The sequence below is a fragment of the Petaurus breviceps genome, unplaced genomic scaffold (assembly GCF_028583685.1).
Source record: "Petaurus breviceps papuanus isolate PSGF00001 unplaced genomic scaffold, PetGlider_PUasm1.0 174, whole genome shotgun sequence".
Lineage (NCBI taxonomy): Eukaryota > Metazoa > Chordata > Mammalia > Diprotodontia > Petauridae > Petaurus > Petaurus breviceps.
In genome coordinates this window covers 40,285,278-40,309,622 of record NW_027185761.1, presented here as the reverse complement: position 1 = coordinate 40,309,622, position 24,345 = coordinate 40,285,278, and the positions used below count along the sequence as shown (strand labels likewise).

The window sequence follows — 24,345 nt, the reverse complement described above, 5'->3', positions numbered from 1 at the left end:
CTTCATGTAGAAATATAAGCTTTTAAGCATCAGAAAAATCTTACCTCAAACCAGGACAATGTTCCACTTAGTTTTCTGATATTCCATGGAGATTCAACCTTTATTTGATTAGGAAAGAAAATTGTGTTTGTCTCACATCAAATCGTTTAAAAATAAGACAAATGCACATCTAAAGGAATAACAGCAGTAGAATACTGAGTTTTTAAGCCTGTAATTCAGTCATAGTGATAATACTTTTTGGAAAACTCAACAATTAACAAGTACTCTTGACTATAGAATAAAAATAGAGCTGTGGTCACCCATGCAGCAACAGGAGACCCATTCCTTGATTGATAAATTGGCTGAAATGTAATTTTTAGAAAAAAAAAAACAACTTTATCATCACTTTTAATTTCAATTAGAAAAGAAAATTTTTACTATAACAAAGAAATCTCTTCATCAGGCCTTTAAAGATACCAAAGATTTCCCTACAAAATTTTTGTCTAATATACTAAGCACTAATATTATCATATTGGAGTAAGCTCCCAGAAACCACGTCATAACAAAACTTTCATGATAAGAAGACTTTCACATTTCAACCTAATTCTTTCCAAAGTTACTGATTCTCTCACAGGAATGAGTCCATTTTGTTGGCAACTTCACTGACCTAAGATTTATTCAGGAATGGGGTTAAGGGCAGCAATTAGCTCTCACTGCACCCTTTGTATTAAATAGTCAATCTTGACAAAAGAGAAGTTTCCAACAGTTCACTACCACACCAACTTCAGAATTACTGCCCAATTGGGCACCACCACCAACCCTCTGCACAGTTAATTCTTTGAGGTTAGAGAATAACAGTTTATTTTTTTTTTTAAAGCAATTGGGGTTAAGTAACTTGCTCAAGGTTACACGGCCCGGATTCGATCCCCAGGTCATCCCGACACTGGAGCCAGTGCTCTTACTCGCTGTGCTACCTGGATGCCCCAGAATAACAGTTTATTGATAACTGTTCTAAGTATTTGGTTTTTAATTCAATGAATTACGCCATTTTCCCATTTCTTAAAAAACACAGAGGGTTATTTTTTGTTATTGAATGCCAGTTTGGCAAAGTGGTATGACAAAGATATTTTAAACCTATATTTAACATACTTTGCCTCATCAACTAACAAACTTTTCTTTATGCAGTTCTTTATGCAGTAATTGCTTGAGTAAATACAGCAATGGGTACACTGCTGGGAACCAAATTTCTACTTCATTTATGGAAAGGATGAAAGAACAACAAAAATTTTCTATTGCTAGGTAAACCAAAACATATTAGATGAGCTAAAACTTTAGAAGTACTGATTAAAATTAAAGTGCTTACTTAGTTTTTGGCCTTTTGAAGTTACTGGTGCCTCTAAAAGCAACACCTCATCACAGAAACAATCACAGTTTTTTTTCAACTATTATTGTTATTTTTTTTTGTTCAAGTGTTGTTTCTAACTCTAAAGAGCTTTCTACAGCTGAGATCTGAGATTACAGCAGATTCTACAAATCTCAAATTATATTATTATTATGCCTCCAAACATGCAAACTTCAAATCCAAAATGGTAGCCACATAAAATATTGCAAAATCCTAACCTGTCATTTTTTTCAAACAAAATCACAGCATGAAATTTTAAAAGGTAAAAATTTTTCCTATTCATAAATTTATGAAACCAACTGAGTCATGCTATTCTATTAAAGCACTCAGACATATAAACCTTGTTCTACTACCTAAACCACTACAGGGAAAAAACAGAAATCTGAAAAAAGGATCTTTGTTAAAATAGAAAAACTAGAAATTCTCTAAAATAGATAAAATAGAAAAATAGAAATCCTTTAAAAATGATAAAAATTTTGAGATGTCATATTCAAACGCTATCAAAGTATTCAAGAAAAATAATAACCATATGCTTTTCAAAAATGATAGCTTTAGTAGTGAGATAACCAAAAGCTTTAATCTGGCCCCAGAAATTTCTAATCTACTATAAATACAACAATTCAGGTTTCTGACATGTGTTCATATACTGCCTGTGATACTTAATGAGTGACCCTGGGAAAATCACTCCTTTGAGGCTCAGTTTGCCTCTCTATCAATTAGGAAAATGATAACACATACCCAGAACTCTTTTAAGGAGCAAATGAGGTAAAGGGCACTCTGAAAATCTACAAATTATATATAGATTTAGCTATTGTTACTTCTGCTGTTAGTGACTTACTGTTGTGTGTGAGCACTACCTGAAACAACCAGACAGATTTCAAAATCTTAATTTTCCAAAAATTAGGCAATCATTCATCTTAACATAAGGATTCACCATAGAATTTTTTTTTAAGCAATCAGCGTTAAGTAACTTGCTCAAGGTTACACGGCCAGTTATTTTTGTGTGGGTGCCAAATATCTGAGGCCGGAACCCGATCCCAGGTCTCCTGACTCTGGGGCCAGCTTTTGCTCACTGCACCACCTGGCCTCCCCTGCCATAGAATTTTTAATATATAACAAGCTGAATACACTAGAACATGATTTGATGTGTAAAAATATAATTGGGACACTTTGGGGAGGGAAACTAAGGTCTAAATCGGGTACATGGGATCACAGAACCTGAAGGCTGGAAGAAACCTCCACCTGAAAATACTCCCCCTCTAGAACCTGGCTGGAAGTGATAATCCCACCTGTGCTCCAAGTCTTTAAGAGAGAAGTACTTTCAAAAATAGAAGCTACCTTCTCCTTTAGGATTTGTTAGATCATTCTTCTACACAACACACCAGACAGAATCTTCAGCGACACCTCCCAAGCTATAAATACTAGAAAGTTCCGCCTTGGATCAAGCCTGGAGAGGCCTTTTTGTTACTTCTACACAATGTTCCAAATTCAGGCCTCCAGGGGCCTAGAAGAAAAATATTAATCCCTCTACTACACAACCACCAGTTCAACTATATGACTCCAGGTGCCAAACATACTCTGTCCCCTCCTCCCCGAGTCTCCTCTTCCTCAGGGAGGAAACCCCCACTTTGCACATCCTTTGTTCTGATGTACTGGTGCATGCGGTCTGCTCTCAGCCCCACCCTTCCCAACAGAAGGTAAATCCTGTGAGAGCAGCACTGTTTCACTTCTGTCTCTATCTTCCCAGCATCTGACCTTGAGTGCCTGACTAAGCACTGAAAAAAATCCACTTTGGCCAAGTTGACCAGAATTTCTTTGGATGTCATCTTCCAATGAAGAAGATGAGTTAAGCCAGAATGGATCTGATTCTGTGCTACTAACCCCCTTTCAATTCCTACATCTAATCAAGGACTGATGGCTAAAAAAGGCCACTGGGCACAAATTTCATGTTGCTATTTTTTTAAAGAACCATATTCAAATAGTCAGCTTCAGGGTCTGCTACCAAGCAGGTGGGGCGTTTTCGTCTAGTTGGGTACATGCAATGTTCTACAGAAATAAGCACATACTTACATTGCTCTCTCCTTCAGTAACACGGATTTCATAACAGTAAGCCAAAAGAATATCAATCAAACCATAGTACACATAATATTGTGCTCTTTTATCCAGCAGGTAAGATTTATTTGTAAATTTTAGTAGCTGATAGTTCTCTTCTTTAGAAAAAGAAACTAGAAAGAAAAAAAAAGGAGACTTTCAAAGACAAAGCATTAAAGAAAAACAGCATTCTCACTACCCAGTAACACATCTTGATTTGTCAAAATTAAAGTAGAATGTCAAGAATTACAACTTTGGTGAAGAAAAAATACGAACCACACATTTACCCTTTAGGAATTTCAACAATCTTCAATAAAGCCTTTATACTTATGTCAATATATAGTTATTCTATTAAAGAGTCTTAGTAAAAAAGAACCCACAAAGGTTCTTAAGCTTTTCTGTACCATGGATCTCTTGAGCAGTCTGGTGAAGTCTATCAGCCCTTCTTCAGAATGATGTGTTTAAATGCTTAACATAAAACACATAACATAAAAAGATATATGCAATAGAATGCTCAATGTGCATCAAAGGAAATCAATCATAAACAAGAAATTTTTGCATCAAAATTCACAGACCCCCCCCCCAAAAAAAATAATCCACTGACGCCCAGGGGTCTATGGACCCGAGGTTAACACTAAAGCCTAAATGGAACTAAAAGGTTAGTTATTTTTTCTCACTGCAGCAATATTTTTTCAAAGGTCATCTCCAAACCTTTATTAATTTCTAAAAAAAAGCCACTAGTTCCAGTGCTTGTAATACCACTTTTTAAATTTAATGAAGAAAAAAATTCACTGACAATTTTTTGTAGTTGTTCTTTAAAGCTCTTTTAAGTTAGATCCTTTTCAAGCAAGAGGCATCAATCTCTAGTTAAAACAAGCATTAATACACACCTAATCACCAACAGAATTATGTGACACTGAGAAAATAATCTCATGATTAAGACAAAATGAAAGGACTAATTAGTTATTAATTTCCACATCAGCATACAAAGAGTTCAGATTGTTTCATATATTATTTATTCTTCACTGAATCATTTCTAAAATCTGCTGGGGAAACATACAAGGTTCCATTCTTATATCTTTATAGCATCTTTATATAAATTACTGCTTCCCTTATGCATAGAGAAAAATGAGTCACAGAAGGATTAAATAAATTCTCTATGACCATATTATAAACTAGTTAAATGAAAGAACAAGACCAGAAGTGGGTCTCTGGATTTCTTGTACAGTACCCTACCCAGTAAACTATATAGATTCTGTAAGAACTAAGCAAAGTTTTATGAGCTGAGTGCAGGCCATAATGACAAGTTAATAGCATGTCACAACCTTCTACTTTTGATTCTTCATCTGGAAAATGGGAATATCTATTCCACGCTATCTGCTATGGCAATATTACTAATAAGTGAGACACAAAATGCTTGTAAAATAGTTTAAACTTTCTGAAAGAAAGTGATAGTGAATATAAGAACAAAACATTTCTACTCAAAAAGTCACAAGGATGTGCTTTGCTTTTCCCAACATAGATGATCTTATCCTCACTGCCTAGACTCTTGCCAGCAGTCTTGCAAACAATGAAGAAAAAATGAGAGGAAAAAAGATGACTTGCAATAGAATGCTCAATGTGCATATCATTTCTAATCCTTGATGAGAATATTCTTTTTAGGCAAGCTCTGCTTTTCATGGCATCATTTTTAAAAATTTATCTCACTTTTATTGGTGCCTTTTGTGTTTACATCTAATTAATTAATTTCTAAATATATCCCTCCAGTGACCAGAGAATACCCCTTGTAAACAAAAACTATTTTAACAAAGCATTTCAGTAAAGCTAACCAAGGTATTAACTTCTTAGTTAATAAACACCCTGACTGAGAGCAAAACAATGTTCTACATCCAGTCACCCATCTCAGTAACGAAGGGGGGAGAACTGAGAGGAAGACATTATTTCAGTGTGCAATTAATGTTAAAAGCTGAGCTGGGAGAAAAGTAAGAGGGTCATCTCAATCAATCAAAAAGGATTTATCAAGAGTTTATTATGGACCAGGAATTATATTCAGTCCTGACACAAAAAAAGATAAAAACAGTCTCTCTGCCTTCAAGAAACTCCATTCTAATGGGGTAGACAACAACAAACAAGGTGTATACAAGGTACAGAGAGACTAGAGACAATCTCAGAGGAAAGAGTGGCTGTGGAGACTGGAAAGATGTCCTGAAAGTAGGATTCGCACTGTAGCTTCAAAGGAGCCCAGGAGATGGCCCCCACAAAAGCCCAGAGAGGAGACAGCGAAGCATGGGCAACGAACAAGCAGCAGGCCCGAGCAGCTGAACCCCAGAGGGCAGGGCAGGGAGGGAAGTGCAAGACCGGCATCGTGTAAAAGAGCCCATAGGCAGGTCACATGTTTGACTCTAGAGTGAGCTCCCGCTCACTGAGGGACGTGAGGTTACTCAGGCAGGGTCCTTCTGGCAGCTGTGTGGGGCAAAGACCTGGTGAGAGGTGAGGCAGAGGTGGCTGAGCAGGGGAGCTGGCCCAGGGATGAAAGATGCTGGGAGGGAAGGATGGACACCAGGGGGAGGGAGAGGGAGCTGCAGAGGCTGGGGTCTGGGAGAGCCGAGGGCCCCTGGGGAAGGGCATATTAGGTTTGAGATGCCCAAGGGCATTTGAGAAAGCCAAAGGGCAGCTGATGATGACATGGAGTTGTAGCTCAGGAGACCAAAAACTGAACCCAGGGCATTAAGATCACAAGTAAGAGAGGGGGGAGGGGTTGAGAGCCTTGGGAACACTGGGTGCCCTCACCAGCCCACTTTATGGCCCCTCCCCCATCCTCTCCCCCATCTCCCATCCCTCAGACACCTTCCCCCCAGTCTCACATGAAGAGGTGGCCTCACTCCTCACCAAGCCAACCCCTGCACCTACACAAGCGATCTCATTCCATCTGTCTCCTCCAACAGACTGCCCCTGTCTATCCCTCACTCTCCACCTCCCTGCTTATGGCTCCTTCTACAATTGCTACACATATGCCCACATCTCCGCCATGCTCAAAAAACCCTCGCTTGATTCTTCTATCTCCACTACCATCCTCTTTCTCTTCTTAACCCCTTACGATCCAGCCTCTGACTTCGGCATTCCCCTAAATCTGCTCTCTTACTTGCCAAATCCAAGCGTTCTCTCCATCCGCATTCCCAACCTGTCTGTGGACTGTAGCCCTCTCTGCTGATTGCTCTCTCCTCCCTCCCTAGGTTCTCAGGACACCACTCTCTCCTGGTTCTCCTCCTACCTATCTGCTCTCTCCTCAGTCTCCTTTGCTGGATGGATCACACCATCTAACCACAGGTGTCCCACAGGGCTCTGTCCCAGGCCCTCTTCTCCCTCTATTTCACTTCACTTGGAGATCTCATTGGCTCCCAAAGATTTAATTACCATCTCTATGCTGATGATTCTCTAATAGACCTATCCTGTCCTAAATTCACAGCTGACCTGCAATTCTGTATCTCTAACTGGATGTCCAGTAGACATTTTAAACTGGGCAGGAGAGGAGAGAGAAAAGGAGAGAATATGGAACTGAAAATAAAATTGGGGGAAAAAGTTTTAATTAAAATAAAATAAAAATAAAAAAGAACTGCAAAAACCAAAGAAAACTTACAAAGACATCAATAAATTCCTATCTAAAATATGATTAGAAACCCCATCCACAAAACATAATTTAGGTATATAGATAATGATTAAAGTAAGGCCTATCCACATAGAGAAAATATTTTAAGTCCACAGGAGTTTAGTAACAAGATTTCTGGCAGTTTATTCCTGTGGGTAAGGTCCTAATCTACAGTGACTATACGGTCTTACGGTTCTAATACTTCCACAAATACAAATCACCTTCCTTTAAGCTGTTTCTCTTTATCACGGCTAACAGAACAGGAGCTTGCTGCAAAACGATGTCTTTCCCAGATGCTTAATGCCCACAGACTCTTCTCGGTGGCTACAATAGCCCTCGGGTTCAAGGGGCTGACATCAAGCTCCATTCTGGTAAACTTCCTAGAGAGAGAGCACACACTTCAACTTGACAAAACAAGCCCAAAAAAGGAGGAGAAAGGAGGCAGCTCACGGTAACACGGGAAGGGACTGCACGTTTGAACTCCCTGAGGGCTGCCTCATTAGGGCTTGAGGGGCTCTGCCCACAATTCAGGCCTGCTCAAGCATCAGACCAGAAACAGCTCTAAAGGCAAGGCTACCTCGAGTAGCACTTGTCATGCATTTCTATGGCTGCGAAGCTGCTTTGTCACATCTTTCACGTTTCTTGCTAATGATGCTTCTAACAATAACCCACAGCAGAAGAGAGGAGCCTATGCTGCTGTTACCTCTGGATCCAGAAACGGAAGTGAGGATTCCTCCCACTGATCCTTCCAGGAGGTCTCCCCTCATGTCTCTGGGGCTGTTCTCAACACGTCCCCCATCTGCTTTTATACTGATACCTGAGGGAGCCAGGTGGTGTACTAAACAAAGCAGCGGGCCTGACTAAGAAAGTTCTAATGTGGCCTGGGACACTTACTAGCTCTATGACCCTGCATGAGTCACCACTGCATGCCTCAGTTACCTCAACAGTAAAATGAGGATGACAATAATAGCACCGACCTCCTTATCATGAGGATCTGAGGAAGTAAGGCTGGTAAAGGCTTTAGCTCGGCACCCGGCGCACAGTAGGTGCTTAACAAATCCTTGCTGGCTTCCCCCACTTTCCTTCATCATTCTGTCTCAACGTCTCACCCGTCCTCCACAAAGTCCTACTCTGATGCTTCACGATGGCAGACTGGTGACCAGCACAACACAAAACTGAAATGGTGTTGGGGACAATGCTGGCAGCAGGCTGCCTGCTACTGGGAACGGGCCTGGCGCACAGCAGGCACTGACCAATGCTATGGAGAGGGCCATCACCCGCAGACTAGCCACTTGGTGAGGAAACACCTCCTCAAAATCAAAAAGGAGGCCACCAACTGCCTCCAGCCCCCAGGAGGGGGCAGGGCCTCTCTGCCTAACTGACCACCCGGCCATCCCTCTGCTGAGCCCTCCTCACCTCTCCTCACCTGCACTCCCCACTGCTGGAATCCTGGCCTCTCTCCATTCAGCTCAGCCTCATAGAGTTGCCACTGTCCTTCAAAGCTGAGAGAGAGAATAATCTCCTTTGGGAAGCTTTTCCTGGACCCGCCAAAATCCTTCACCAGACCATTACTGTTTGGCATTTCCTATCTACCTCTACATGTGAAGAAAGGCAGTGTGAGATGGGGGAATGGCCTGCCTCAGGACAAAGGCACAAGTAGAAGCATGAACTTCGCATTGCTGAAGCACTTACTATGTGCAAAAAGCCCTGGGCTAAGTACTGGGGATAGAAAAAGAAAAGCAAGACACTCCCTGCTCTCAAGAAGCTCACACCCTAATGGTGGAAACAGCCTCAAGTCAGAAAGACTCCACCGTCCTTAGGGCACAGCAGCAGAGCAGAGGCTAACCTTTCTTCTTCCAGTCATCTCCACTATGAAAACCCCATCAGTTTCCAATGCTGACCTATAGGACAGTCAAGGAATCTGCAGGCAGTTCTTTCCCGGGTCCTCTGTGGCCGCGTTCCTCTTCCCCGGATGCACCTTCCCAGGATGGTGGTTATGCACACTGACCAGGAAGACCTGAGTTCCAGTCTGGTCTCTGATCCATTCTAGTGACATGAGCCTCGACGAGGCACTCACCCAATCTGGGCTTCAGTTTCTTCATCTTCATCTGGGAATCCTTCCTCAGACAACCCAACCAGGAAGGAGAGGCAGCCACCAGAACAGCCTACTGACTGGTCCCCCTCTACCCCAGGACCAGAACTGATACTTCCAAACTCTAGCAGTCCACAATCCCGCTCACAACGAGGCTGAAACGATACCTCCAGAGGAGGACAACCAAGGATTCCAGCAAGAAGCCTCAGGCATGACGCCATAGATTTCAGTTTGATTTTAACATTTACAAAATGCTTCCCACGTTTACCACACTGTGAGGCAAATCTCCACTTGATGAATGAAATCATGTTGACTCAGAGCAGTGTCTTCAGACCACAGCACAGAGGGAGTGAAGGACTGAGCGGGAACCCCTGACCCATGATTCAGAGGAGCACAGGCAGCTCAGGTCAGGGGAGCTTCTGGATCGTTTTTACCTCCTCATTTGTTAAACAGGAATAATAATATCTGTATTACCCATCTCACAGGGTAGTTAATATGAAAAGCACTTTGTAAATGGCATCTAAAATGTCACAGAAATGGGGAACGGCTATGAGTTGTGCCAGAGACTCCCTGCTGACATCTCTGGTTCATCCCTTCCCAGCCCCATCAGTCTTGTTTTGGAGTGTCATGGTGTCAGTCCATCCTGAATTAGCCTAGAAACACCAGCCTCTGCTGACTAGGTTCCATACATCCTGAGGGTCATCGAGTCCCCTTTAGAAAGCTGAGATACGCTACAGTGCTGTTAGGCTAGCTCTAAATCAGCTTGGTAGTCAACATCCTCCTGGCCTGAAACATATCACCTCTTTCCAACTCAGGTGCCAAGTGGGCTTCCATATACCTCCTTGGACATAGCAATTTAGCAAGCTGGCAACTGAAAGCAGTGCCAAAGGCTGCTTTCATCAACAGACTTCACTATTACTCTGCCTGGACTTCTCCAAAGGCTGGCACACATACTCCCATCTCTTCCTAGTCTCTTCAATCCAGGAATACTGAGTGCCCTAAATGCCGGACCTACCCCCCCCCCGCCCCAGCCCCAGCTGTCTATGCCTTCATTTTCACCAACCTCAGCCCTCCATGCCTCCCCAATATCCCACTCCATACCTGCTCACCCCTTCCTTTGTAAGGGAAGAGATAAAGGAACAAAGGAACAAGCATTTATTAAGCACCCACTATGTGCCAGTATTGTACCAAACACGTTACAAATACTATCTCATTCATATTCCTCATATTCCTTCTGGAATGTCTGCTTCATAATGAACAAATTTCCTCTCACCAACACAGCTTCCTGTCTAATTCTCCCCTCTCCCAGAACTCTGGGAGAGCTGGTTCTATCTGGAAAACACTCCATCTCTGGTCACGCTCTCCAGGACCAGCTGCACTTGCACTCACTTGTCATGGGAGGGAACTCAGAATACTCCATCTTCCCCCCACTGCCACTTCCAAGCTCTCTCTCTTACACACCACCTCCGCTCCTCTGAGGTTCATGCAATCCAAATTCTAGTAACTGTTCTCTACTGATCTCCCCTCCCCTCAAAAGGCATTCACCCTAATTTCTCAATGAGTTCAGTGTCGGATTCAGTCTTCCTCTGTAACCTGCCCTCATTACAGGGAATTCCAATACAAATGCTGATGCTGACCCTAATTTCCCTTGACCTTAATTTCTCAGTTCCTCAGTGTACTCACCTCCCATGACATACTCGCCTCCCATGACATACTCATCCATTCCACCTCTGCCAACACACACCCAGTCACATCCTTATCTTACCATTTAGTCACAAGTATTCTGCTTCTAAGTTCCACTCTGAAGGTCCTTTTTCCCATGATCATATTTTTTTTCTCTCCCTGTGCCTTACTCCTCCTAATTCTACTGTCTGTCCTTACCATGGTCAGCAACACCTCCATTCCTTATGACTTTCCAAGCCATCCCACCTAGTCTGGATACATTCCCCTCTCACTCCCACGGGAACGAGTTCAGCTCTGCACTCAGGAAGGCCAAGAAGCCTCAGAGACAAAGACTTTTTAGGCAATACTCCACAAGGAGAATTGTCACCTCTTTATCATCATACAACTGATTGAAAGGGGTACGACAGTGCTACAAGCTATAGCTTTTCTTGATGAGCTGACAGATAATCCCATCTTAGAAACACTCAATTGACAGGAACTAAACAGGACATCCTTGACAGGAAGTACACTGACTATAAACTTCTTAGAGTAAAATTAACCAAAGACATAAGAAACTCGGCAAAGCTATCTTCAAGAAATCAGATCATCAACAAAACATCTGACATATCCATTTAAAAGTCCTTGGGGGAAGAAATATGGATAATTTCAAAGATCATTACTTTAATAATAGCCACAGTATCACGTCTGAAGACAAGATTACAACAGACTCATAAAGAGGCAAAGCACTTTAGAGAACTATAACTCAATTTTCCATATTCAGGTTAAGATCTTTTTGATGGAACAATCAAAATTTAAAAATCACTTGTGTTCCTATAACTTGTGTTGATTTATTTATGAAGGGGAGGAAAGGGAGAGGCAAAGAGCCATGCCCTTGTGCTCCAGAGAACGAGTAAGACAGAATCAATGGTGTTAAAGAAGACTCCCAGGGAGGAAAGGGAGGAGAAAAAAAAGTGACTATCGCAATCTCCAAGAGTGTAGCTACATGCCATTTTCCCACAATTCTGTCCTTCCTTAGGCAAGATTCAAAAATCTTGACTTAAGAATTACCTTTTCATTGGAAACCCATTTCTTTCGGCCCATATTTTATCCCAGTTAAAGAGAAGATGAGTTGGTCTCATGGTGAGAGCAAGGAATAACAGGTAGACAGCCTGACTGCTCCACAAGTAACTTCCAATGTCAGAAGAAAGCAAAGATTAGAACAGGTTGGACAGGCATGAATGGGTCACAATCTGTATTACTGGAGAAAATTTCCAAATACATTAGACCACAAAACCATCTGAGTATCTATTACATGCAATATATTTTTTTGGAGGGGGGAAGGCAAGGCAATTGGAGTTAAGTGACTTGCCCAAGGTCTCACAGCTAGTAAGTGTGTCAAGTGTCTGAGGCTGGATTTGAACTGAGGCCCTCCTGACACCAGGGCCGGTGCTCTATTCACTGTACCACCTAGCTGGCCCAACATAGAATATTTTTGAAAGTTATGTCTTCTGTCCCTCAATTATTTGTCTCAAAAATTATTTAAGAAAAATTCCATTATTTAAGACTATACAAAGTCTCTGTATGTAAATAAAAGAAACTATAATTTTACATAATAAGAATATATATACAACGCATTTCTTATTCACTGATGCTACCGAACCCTTCAAAGATTCAGAAGCATCACACTGTTCTACAACAAATCTCAAGACTTTCCACCTTGCTTCATATGCTCTTACTTACAAATAACCTACTTTTAAAATGACAAATCCTAGAAGGAATATGGAAAAATTGGGACATAATACACTGTTGGTGGGGTTGTAAACTGATCCAATCATTCTGTAGAACAATCTGGAACTATGTACAAAGGGCTATAAAACTGTACACACTCATTGACCTAGCAATATCAAAAGGTCAAAGAAAAGGAAAAGGACCTAAATGCATAAAAATATTTATAGTAGTTCTTGCAGAGGCAAAGAAATGGAAATGGAAGAGATGCCCATCAATTAGGGAATGGTTGAACAAACTGTGATATATAATTGTGATGGAATACCATTGTGCTTTAAGCAACGATAAAGGGAGATGGTTTCAGAAAAAACTGGAAGACTTATGTGAACTGATGCAAAATATGTAAAACCAGAAAACACTGTACACCATAAAAGCGATACTATACTGATAACTTTGCTACTCTAATCAATACAATACAAAACAAACCAATTCCAAAGGACTCACCTCCAGCTAATTCAGCTCCAGAGACAGAAACGAGGAACCCTGAGTACAGACTGAAGTAGGTTATTTTTCACTTTACTTTTCTTACCTTTATTTTTTGCAACATGGTTAATATAGAAATGTTCTGCATGACTTCACACGTATAATGTTTTCCATATTGCTTGCCTTCTCAATGTGTGAGGGAGGGACTGGAGGAGGGAAAGAATTCAGATCTCAAAATTTTAAAAATGTTTTAAAAAAAATCTTCGCTGCCAATATTTACATAGAATTAGATATAAAATATCAGCAGCTTCAGTATGGACAACTGCTAGAAGACTGAAGATATGCAAGAGATCAAAGATCAGGAGTGAATTCAACCCCTCAATGATATCATACATGAAGTATTATTATTGCAACATCCTATAAGAGAAAAACTTAATAATTTAAATAAAAGAAAGTGGCCTATTGTGAATTTTGGGTAACCAGAGCTCAAACTTAGGAAAGGAAATCACAAATAGGAGACTGAAATTTTTCTTCATGCCACTCATTCAATATTTCTTAAAATATAAGAATTAATACTCCCTAGGTGAAATTCAAAATGTTTCTAGTATATCTAAACTTGCTAAACAAGTCTAGGGGACATTAAGCCTTTCAATTATATAGCTGGATTATTATATCTATCAAACCTTTATGAAATTTGTCCAATTGTTGAAAAATGTCATTTTCCAAATCAACTCAAATGCAGACTCCAGAAGATGGTGAGATAAACACATGAATTTTCTTCAAGGAGTCACTATAGATGAGCTCGAATTACTATATGGGCCCAGTTATTAGTTTACTAACCCATGATTAATTTTTCTAAAATGACACAACCTACAACCACAAGTTGGTCTTTCCTCTTTCTCTGCAACCTTGGAACCTCATCGCATTCTTAAGTATTTAAAGCAATGAGGCAGGGGGCATTAATGCACTGCAAACTTAGAGAACAGTATTTCTATTTGGGCATGTAACTCTATTTTCAGATTACACTTCAAAAATGAACACAATCTTAATTTTATTATTAAGAAATATTACAAAAGGATTAAAGGAGGGGGAAGCAATTTACAGGTTGGATTCCATTTCTAAATAATGATATGCCAAGTACTGGTGCCTCACAGAACCCCCTCCCCACTAGCTGTCTTTGATAATAAGTTGGACAGGTGGTCCACCTGGTGTTTATAATCTGCAGATGCAGCAATAAACCATGCCTGCTGCCTCACAGAATCGCCTAACAGACTAAGGAAACACGCTGATTCATTTAACAGACAGAAACATAGAAGACAGGTTGTTTTTCTAAACTTGCTGCTACTCACCTGTCCTTCCAACAGTGAGACTTTCAGAGCCCCCAAGAGATTAATCAACTTAACATATTAAGATACTAATTTCTTTGAATGTACTAACAAGTGAAACTTAAAAAGTAAAAAAACTCCAAAAGAGGTATTTTCTAAAAGAAAACATGTCTGGGAAGTTTCCTTCACTCAATTCAAATGTACAAATATTTATTAAATGTCTACTATGCGCACTGCACTGTTCTAGGTCCTGGGGATTGAAGACAAAAATCAAACAGTCCTTCACCACAAGGAACTAACTTTGTAATGGACAGATACAACATGTATACAGATAAGCAAAGACAACATAGTTTGGGGCAAGGAGGGAAGAGAGCCCTAAGAAATGGGCTAATCCATTATCACCACCAGGCCTATACTCCAAAGAAGTCAAAGAAAAAATCAAAGGTCTCAGATGTACAAAAAAATTATGGCAGTTTTTTTCTGTATTAACCAAGAACTGGAAACTAAAGGGAATGGAATGGGTGAACAAATGGTGATATAGAAATATAATGAAATGTTACTGGTCATAAGAAATGGTAGTAGGGATAGTTTCAGAGAAATCTGGGAATAACTGTATGAACTAATGCAGAGTGAAATCAGCAGACCAGGAGAACAATTTATATAATAACAAGAAGCAAACAAACAACTCTGAAAGCTGTAAGAATTCTAATGTAATGAACCACCTTGATTCCAGAGGACCAATGACAAAACATGCTACTCACTTCCTGACAAAGAAATGATAAGACTCAGAATGCAGAGATTTGTTTTGTTTAACTATACATAACTGTTATAAAGGTCTTTGGGGGATGGTGTGGTGCTAATGGTAAGATGGTAGGAGAGAAAAATCAATTTTTCATTAAAAAATTTAATTTAGGGGTGACCGGGTGGCGCAGTGAGTAAGAGCATTGGCCCTGGAGCGGGAGACCCACCCAGATACTTAACACCCACACAAAATAACTGGCCGTGTAACCTTCAGCAAGTTACTTAACCCCAATTGCTTTAAAAAAAAAAACAAACTTAATTTCAAGTCCACACTGTACACAAGAATATATTCTTCAAAGTTAAAAAAAATTAATTAAAGATTATTTTAATTCTTGGGAATAAAAAATACTAGGCTGATCAGGAAAATCTTCCTGTAATAGTTGGGCTGAGCCTTGAGAAATGAGGGCCATGTGCACTCGAGGAATGGGAAATGGTAAGAGCCCTTTGGAAAACAGCTTGTAGACTGATTTGGGATATAAGTTTGGAAAGGCTAGTCTGTAAGGGGCTTCCAATGCAAGGCAAAAGGGTCCATTTTATCCTAGCAGCAACAGTGATCCACTAAAGATTTTTAGACAGGAAAGTTAAACAGGAAAATACGTATCTTGGAAAGATTAATGTAGTACCTGATAGAGGCTGGACCAAAGTAGAAGAATGGCTGCAGGGAGTTTTTACAAGAATCCAGGTGAGAAATTATACTGGCCTCTGTTAGGTTGGCAGCTTTGAGTGGAAGGAAGGGGAGAGACACAAGAGATATGGTGGAAATACAACCAATGAGACTAAGCAATGATTGACAGTGGAGAGATCAAGGAAAAAGGAAGAACCAAGGATCAATCCAGAGTTTCAAACCCCAAAGGTTGGGTAAGTGATAGTGCTTTCACCAGAAACAGGGAAGTGTGGATAAGGAGCAGAATTGGGAAAAGGGATAACAATCTACTCTATTTTGGACAGGCTGAACTTGAGGCAAACCTCCAGGTGAAGATGTGCAGGAGAAAACTGGAAATGAGGATAACAGTTCAGAAACAAGAATAGGGCTGGATGTAGGGGATTCAGAGCTCATGGAAGCAGATGACATTGTCTAGAGAGAAAAATCTAGAAGCAGGCTCAAGGCAGAGTTTAGGCAACACACTGCTGCTTACTGTGAAGGAGGTGACGATCACAAAACAAAGTACTGAGGAGACACCAAACACATAAGACTGGAGCCAAGAGAAAGCAACAGCCTGCAAGTCAAAGGAAGAGAGGGTATCCAGGAGCAGGGGTACTCAACAGCGTCAAAGGCAGCAGCTTAGGAGAAAAATGATATACATATAAAATCAAAGAGTATTCATCTCCCAAGGGGCAAGTAGACAAAAGATATGCACAGATCATTTTCAAAAAAAGAATTGCAAATGATTAACAACAATATGAAACAATGCTTCAAGTCACAAATAATAAGAGAAATTCAAAGAAATGCAGAAAAATTCCGGCAATGTTAAAAACAAAAGATATCAATAAAAATGTATTTGAAAAATGAATACTGGCAATCTTGGATAAGTGGCTTAGTCGAGCAGTGTTATCATATACCAGGTTGGAAGGGGATGAGAAGTGAAAGGAGAAAGATACAAGATCACTGCTTGAGGGAATAGCCATATAAGTGAGCACTGTTCAAGGATGGATTACAGAGGCCTCCCAGTCTGCAGGCAGCCAATGGAAACAGAGAGACTGAAGATGGGTGGGGATGAGACAAGCTCCCAGAAAGAGCACAGGCAGATCTGTTGTTCTAGGTAAAAGGAAAGGTCACCTGATATTCAGAGACTGGAGCAAAGGAAGAAAGTCTAGAAAATGAGTAGAGAAGAGTAAGGTCACAGAAGATGGCCTCCATTTTCTCTAAAAAGTAAGTGGCAAGGAAGGATTGCCTCTGCTGTGAGGGAAAGGGATGAGGATGTTGTAGAAGACTGATGGACAGATGATTTGGAATAACCATCATGGGAAACATGATATATGAACGAGGAAATACAGAAATAATCTTTCATGAAAATTAATCATTTTAGTGTGAAAGCACTCCCTCCACAAATGACGAGTTGCTGTGGACAAAAACATTCACCATCAGGTTGCCAAATTTCTGGTGATAAGCTTTTCCAAATTTAGCTTGGCCTGGACCGGGACAACAGCACTCTGCCTATTGTGAGGCCTGTACTCGAAGCCTCCTTCTCCAGTTTTGAAGGATCCCTATAGTATGCACCCTGCTGGCACAGCCTTGAAAAACCCAGAATCCCTTCAATGCTATGAGAAGATTGGAAGAGTCCTTTAGGAGACGACATAAAAACCTTATCTCGGCACTACAGGGCAGCCACAGCTGTGTATTTAGTCAGAAAGTTTGGAGATGGGGATAAATACCATAAAATTGGACACCTAATGAGACCAAATCAAAACAAATAAACAGAATGAATTGTGAGTTTACCCTGAAATGCTTCTTGATCACTCTGCTCCTGACTCCTCTCTGCAGAAGCCATCATTTTTGCAAATGCTATAGTCCACCAAGGCTTATACTTCAAAACTTTTCGAATAGCTTCATCTTCAAAATAGTCCGCTCTGGAAAAACAGGGAATGTGCTTGTTATAATGAATTGTCACATCTTTTTTATTTCGAATCTCACTTTCAATAAACCACTTTAAATTAAATACACATATCCTAGAAGACACCAGGCAGCTAGGGGATAGAGTGCCAGGCCTGGAGTTAGGGAAGACTCATTTTCCTGAGTTCAAATCTGGTCTCAGATGCTTGCCAGGTGTGTGACTCTAAGCAAGTCATTTAACCCTGCTTGCCTCAGTTTTCTCACCTGTAAAATGGGCTGGAGAAGGAAACAGCAAACCACACCCATGTCTTGTCAAGAAAAAATAAGGTCACAAAGAGTCATAAATAACTGAAAAGGACTAAACAATAACAGCGATCCTAGAAGAAAGGGCTGTATGTCCAATACATACTCGTAGTAATTTCTAATCATACTTAACTTTTTCTTAGTTGCTAATTACCATGTAATCAAAGAAAAGCACACGTTACAAAAGAGGCCTCCCACATTCCTAATATCTTCAACATATAAAAGCACACAACACACACCCCTTCGATCACAAGTATTCCACAGTACAGATAGGCAACGTGACAAAGTAGTAGATCTGGTAGCATACAGACGTCTGACACTGCTCCACACATCAGGTTTTGGTGAGGCCATTATAAGCAGGAAGGTTTTTCAATCAAATAGGGAAAAAAATAATCAACACAGAGACTCAAGCAGGACCCAGAATCTACACAGACAGCCACCCACAATCTACTGATGGAGTCTTCCTTTTTCTCTAGAGCAGTCTAAAACAGTTCTTAACACAATGAAGGTGATGCACAGAGGAGGAGCTCAGCAAATTAATTCATTTGAGTTACCACAGCTACTGACAATCAGGCAGACAAAAAACAGAAAGGGAAAGTTGTATTCACCTCTCCCCCACTGGGCTGGTTCTTCCATTGTGTGGTTTTCCCCTAATTGTTCCTGCTTCTTTCTACCCCCAGAGACAGAGAGCAGCTCTCAGACTTGTATATACTTTTTTCGCTCCCTGGTAGAGGAAGGTGGCATGGCATCAGGAGAAACTACAAGAACAGAACACTCCCTTGAAGGGAATTTCTTTCACATTCTCATTAATCATTCAACTTAAAGTCTTAGTTATCACTTCAAAGAAAGCAGAAAATTCTTTATGCTAGAGAGATAAAATGGTACTTAGAGAATTGCTGTAGCAGCTTCATGTCAATCCCAAAGTTATGGTACTGACCTCCACTTGTAGTCCAAACTGAAAAGAAGGACTAAGTAGAGAGGGTGGCTAAACAGGCCATTTCAAAAATGAGGGAAATAGGGAAGAGAAAGACTGGAAGAAAAATTCAAGGCATGGGAATGAAGTCCTATAGACTGTTCTATTTTGAGTTTTACTTAAAGAGTACCAGATTTGGAGTCAGAAAGACCTGAGGACCGGAGTCTGAATCTGGCCTCGGATACTTTCCAGTTGTGTGCCCTTGGGCATGTCTACCCCAGTTTCCCCTACCATAAGATGGAGCTAATAATAGAACCTAACTCAAAGGATTGTTGTAAAGATCAAATAAAATTAGATAATATATGTAAAGTTCTTTACAAATCTTAAAACATGATCTAAATGTTAGCAATCACTTTTTATTATTATTAATATCAATAGTATCACAAGATCAAATGCACAATAACTTGGTAGGCTGATTATGTTATTTTCAGGGGCTTTTTGACTTTCTTTAAAATTAGTTTTACAGATGTTCAAATGCTTAAATCAATGACATTCCAGATGACTTTAGAAATGCAACATCAGCGGTATTTAAGATTATAACAGGGGAAACCACTACATCTACCAAAAAATGCTTTAAAGAGGAGAAAATGTAATGGAAAGTACCAAAAACACTATTACCAAAAGGCCCTATGGGCATTCTGCATAAAATGTAATTAAGGCATATACCTGACAGTACACAGCTACCAGGAAAATTTCAGATAGAGATCAAATTCAATTTATACTTTAACTAGAAATTCACCAGCACATCACAAGCAGACCTACCACTCTGGGAACACACTTTCTGACAAGATTTCACCCAATAAAATTCACAGTTAAAAATCCAATCAATTAAGGTCAAATCCCTTATTCTTTCAAATATTATTACAACAAAATATATTTGTTCCCTTTCTTGCCTTGGAGGCAAAGTATACTGAACATAATTCACACTTTCTTTGATGACTCCAGTCAAAATTCCAACACACAAGCCTAATTTTATAGGAATAACCTATATTCCACTTTCTCAGTGATTTTTCACAAGATGATCTTTTTAAAGCAAATTTCACCACAACATTATGAAATCCTATCATAATGGTGTGGGTCCCATCACCAAACACACAAAATTATAGAGTAAATTTCTTCCTTTAAAACAGTGAGGAATCTGTGAGAGGTCCCTAATGTCTCTCCATCCCTATTCCTCTCTCCCATGCTACTGAGACACCTCCTATCTGCTCCTTTGCCTTGTGCCCACCTCACCTCCCTCCCCATCCCCTCCTCCCACCCCTGCCTGTGGCTCAGGGATTCTTTTTCTTTCAAGCTAAAAGGAGAGGGAATCCTCAGTCTGCTCTTCCCTTCACGTTTCTTGGTCAGCATCTCTTTGTAGACTACAACAGGACAAGGTGAGAGTTCAGTCGGGGCTTCAATTTGGGAAGAGTTCTCTTTAAAGACCCTTTACACACATGGATGTGTATGTGAATGTGTAAAGATAGACACATGTGCTTTTATAATCAATAATGTCCTCCCCCAAGGAACTTCTCTTTCATTTACAACAACAGTCTTACTGAATTATCTATCCATAACACTGTTTCTTCCAACATTGTTTTACAGAACTAATTAATGACTCCAAGTAGGGTATGCCTACATAATAATTCAGGAGCAGATGTAGTAAGATAGGAGATTAAGGTGAATTTGTATTAACCCCAATAATTATATATGTCACAAATGGGGAATGGCTGAACAAGCTACGGATATGAATGTGACTGAATATTCTAGCACTTTGAGAAATGACAAAATCACCATTTCAGGGAACCTGGGGAGTACGAACTGATTCAGGGACAAATGGATCGAACAAGAACTTTGCAGAGAAGAGTAGCAACAGTATTATAATTCTTTAAAAAGGAAATGACACATTTCAGCCTTTTCACTAATTCAGATTATTCAAATTACTTTGAATTGGGAGAAACGTGCCTATAACCATTTCCCCAACTGTAATATTTTAAACAGGAGAATACCTGAACAGTTTCCCATTTCTGTAAATCACCTCTTTTATTTCTGGGATTCCCAAGACAATAAACCAAAGACAAATAGGAAAGAGGGACAAGTTTTTTCTAAACTACAATTTTTCTGAGTTCACACACCAGTTGAGAATGAAAAGAATCAGTCTGTTTATGTTAGAAGTTAGGCTAGTATCAAAATACATGAAATAAATCATTTACATCCAGATAATCAACAAGTATATACATTTGATTTAGCAGCTAACACACAATCATCCGTAACAATCTATAAGGTGGCTAAAATTTGAGAATTCAAATATCCTAGGACACTGAATGGGACAAGAACACACCTTCCATTCTTCCATTTTCCTTATTTTTGCATCTTAATTGAAAATATCCTTTTCTGAGGTTATGATAAAAAAAACCTATTAATTGCTAATAAACAGAAAAGATTAGTTCATGCATGCCAATTAAAGTAATGAACTTCTGGATAAAAGAAAAAAAGAGAAAAATATAATTCTCACACAATGCTTCTGACTATAAAGGCAAATTTCTTAATGTCTTTAGCCAATGCAGTTATTTTTCTGTTCTCTTTTACAAGAGCTAGGCCATTGTTCTAATTAAGCTCCCTCCCTCTCAGAAATGTTCCTGATGCCCTTACCCGTGCCTGAGAAATCTGCTGACAATGAAGATTCCATTTTAAATATTCAGCATGAATTTAAATGGGCTTCTTCAAATTGCTCTTCAGCAGACCTTTAAAACCACCAATTGGCGAGATAAACATAATTAGAAATGGCAACATAAATGGGGGAGAAGCTCCGGATGTCCTCTAAAATATAAAAAGACAGTCCCTTAAAATGTCCCAAAGTCTTGCTTCTTATCACTATATCATATAGTACATGACATTTGCACATAAGATATACTTTATTCCAATTAGCCTCATACTGTGACGGGAGATAAAATATTAATTACTAGAGCAATAGCAAGCATTCACAGATCATACATAAGAAGGAATTAGGGGGGAAATGTTAACTTCTTTCTCTAATTTTAATACCTGATCCCAATTGTCAAAAATTCATTTCCCCCAAAAAGTGCCAATTTGGCCCTTCAAGAGCTTATGCTTAGAATATAATCTGGAAAAGCTTTTGCAAGGAAATGACAAGTCAAAATGGTAAATTCAGAAAAGTTCTTCAAAATATATTTATAATCAGTACTTTGGCCCTATTAAAACCTGCAAATTTTTGAATAATCCCAGTAAGTTCAAATAAATACAAACACATAAAGTTGTATATGCCCAAAGATATTTAACAATTTGAGTAACAAACAACTGCACATATCAAAACCTGCTATTACAATGGTTTAAAACAACAAGGGCTAACAGATCACTTTATGATGCTAGACCAAAAAAACAGACCAGAACTATAGTCAATGTGGTAACAACAACTGATGTTAACAAAGCACTTTATGGACTGCAAAGGGTTTGACAAACACTATTTCACTTGAGTCTCACCAACAAGCCTCACTATAGACAGTACAGAATTAGTGTTTTATCCCCATTTCAGAGATAAGGACAACAGGCAGGATTCAAACCCAGGTCTTCCTGTCTCCGAGTGTGACACTTTATCCACTATGCCATGGCGCTCCACTCGGATTCCAGAACTCAGGTCTAACCTTTACTAAAAAACTATTTAACTATGTCTTGACAAGAAGACTTAGAAAATGCAAAACTGGAATGTTAAAGGAAGACTACAGCTAACAGAAGCAGGGGGGGATGTGTTTAAATACCTGTATCAGCATTCTATTTATACTTCCTTGGTAAAGAATTATTCATAAGTTGAAGACAGGATTCAGTATACGAAAGCATTGGTTAAGCATGGAGCCTTGCTATAGCAGGCAAAGAAGTTAAAAATTGAACTATATTTATGAAAACTCAGATACAGTTTCATTTACTCACAGCTTTGATCACTTTGTTTTAAAACAAACTAAATGATTAGCCTTGATAATAGAAATGTCAAATATATCCTTATTCACTAAGCTTAGTATTCTCCTTTACCCTGGACAAACAGAGCTTGAAGTATCTACTCAAAGCTTTTGCTGTTGCTAAGGTAGTCATCTAGGAAATAACATTTTACACATCTATTTACATTTATGTATATTTAGTTCATAGAGGCACTGCCCTAATAGCTCAGCTCAATGGCCAGTAAAGCTAGAAGCAGCACCTTATGCCAATGTCCAATCACAGAAGAAAGACTAGCTGGATGTGCGGCAGGGGACCTCAATTCAAACTTGGGCTGTTACATACAACAAGTGTAACTTGGGCAAGAAGTGACTCTCTAGGCTATGGTTTTCTCATCCATAAAGTCCTAGATAATCTAGAAGGCCCCTCCCAGTGTGAGATCCAATGGCCTCCATGAAATTTTAAAAATCACTATTTCCCCCCAAAAAATTAACTTTTAAAAATTTTCTTCTCAAAACTGGGGCTGGGGAGGAGTGAGGAAGAAGCATATTTGAAGACTTTATTTCACCCACTGGAACCTCGCACTTACAGGTAATGATCGGGATCAAATTTTGACTCTTCAGCAGCTAGGCGCTTCTGTCTTCTTTCCGCTGGGGGAGTGGAGTCGGGCTCTTTAACATCAATGACATCACTCAATTCATCCTAGAGGTGGTAAGTAAAAAAGGAGAAAGTGAGCCATGTCACCTCAATTACATACGTCAGCCTCAAGACACAGAATTCGGGGGCAGCCAGGTGGCACAGTGAGTAAGAGCGCCGGCCCAGGAGTCGGGAGACCCGAGATCGGTTCGGACCTTAGATACTTAACACCCACACAAAATAACTGGCCGTGTAACCTTAAGCAAGTTACTTAACCCCAATTGCTTTCGAAAAAAAAAAAAGACACAGAATTCAGACCAAAACATCAAACACAATTAGTCTGGTTTACCAGTAAGTCAATTCTGTAAGACATGCTACCTGATCCTAAACAGTAAAAAAGGAAATAAATCTTTCCCTTTGAAGACACATTAGCAAACTGATGTTTTCTAATGAATTAAATGTCAATTCAATATATTGAATTGAATAAACTTCTTATGCTACTTTATAGTCACAACTTTTGAAAATGCTTTCCTCTCTATTAACCCTCATTAAACATGTTTGAATTTCTCACTTAGGAAGCTAAAGAAAACTAACTACACACAAAAGCATTTTCAAGAAATTCATGTCTACAATAAAATTATCTCCACCTATACACATGTATCTTTCCCAATCCAAATAGCAATCTACTAGGGAGATTGCTTAGATGGCCATTTCTCTTTGGACCCTACTTACAAGGACACCAAGCCTTC

The 24,345-nt window shown here is 39.7% G+C and overlaps 1 protein-coding gene across 1 annotated transcript in view; it reads right to left on the bottom strand.

Moving 5' to 3' along the window:
- Positions 1 to 24,345, bottom strand: part of SHQ1 (SHQ1, H/ACA ribonucleoprotein assembly factor) — a 106,263-nt gene that overhangs the window by 69,688 nt on the left and 12,230 nt on the right. Inside the window, exons 5-8 of the mRNA XM_069084090.1 lie at positions 23,550 to 23,662; positions 17,644 to 17,774; positions 3,452 to 3,606; positions 45 to 98 (exon numbers count right to left, since the gene is read on the bottom strand). Coding sequence (XP_068940191.1) covers positions 45 to 98; positions 3,452 to 3,606; positions 17,644 to 17,774; positions 23,550 to 23,662 — 453 coding nt within the window. The remainder of the gene's footprint in view (positions 1 to 44; positions 99 to 3,451; positions 3,607 to 17,643; positions 17,775 to 23,549; positions 23,663 to 24,345) is intronic.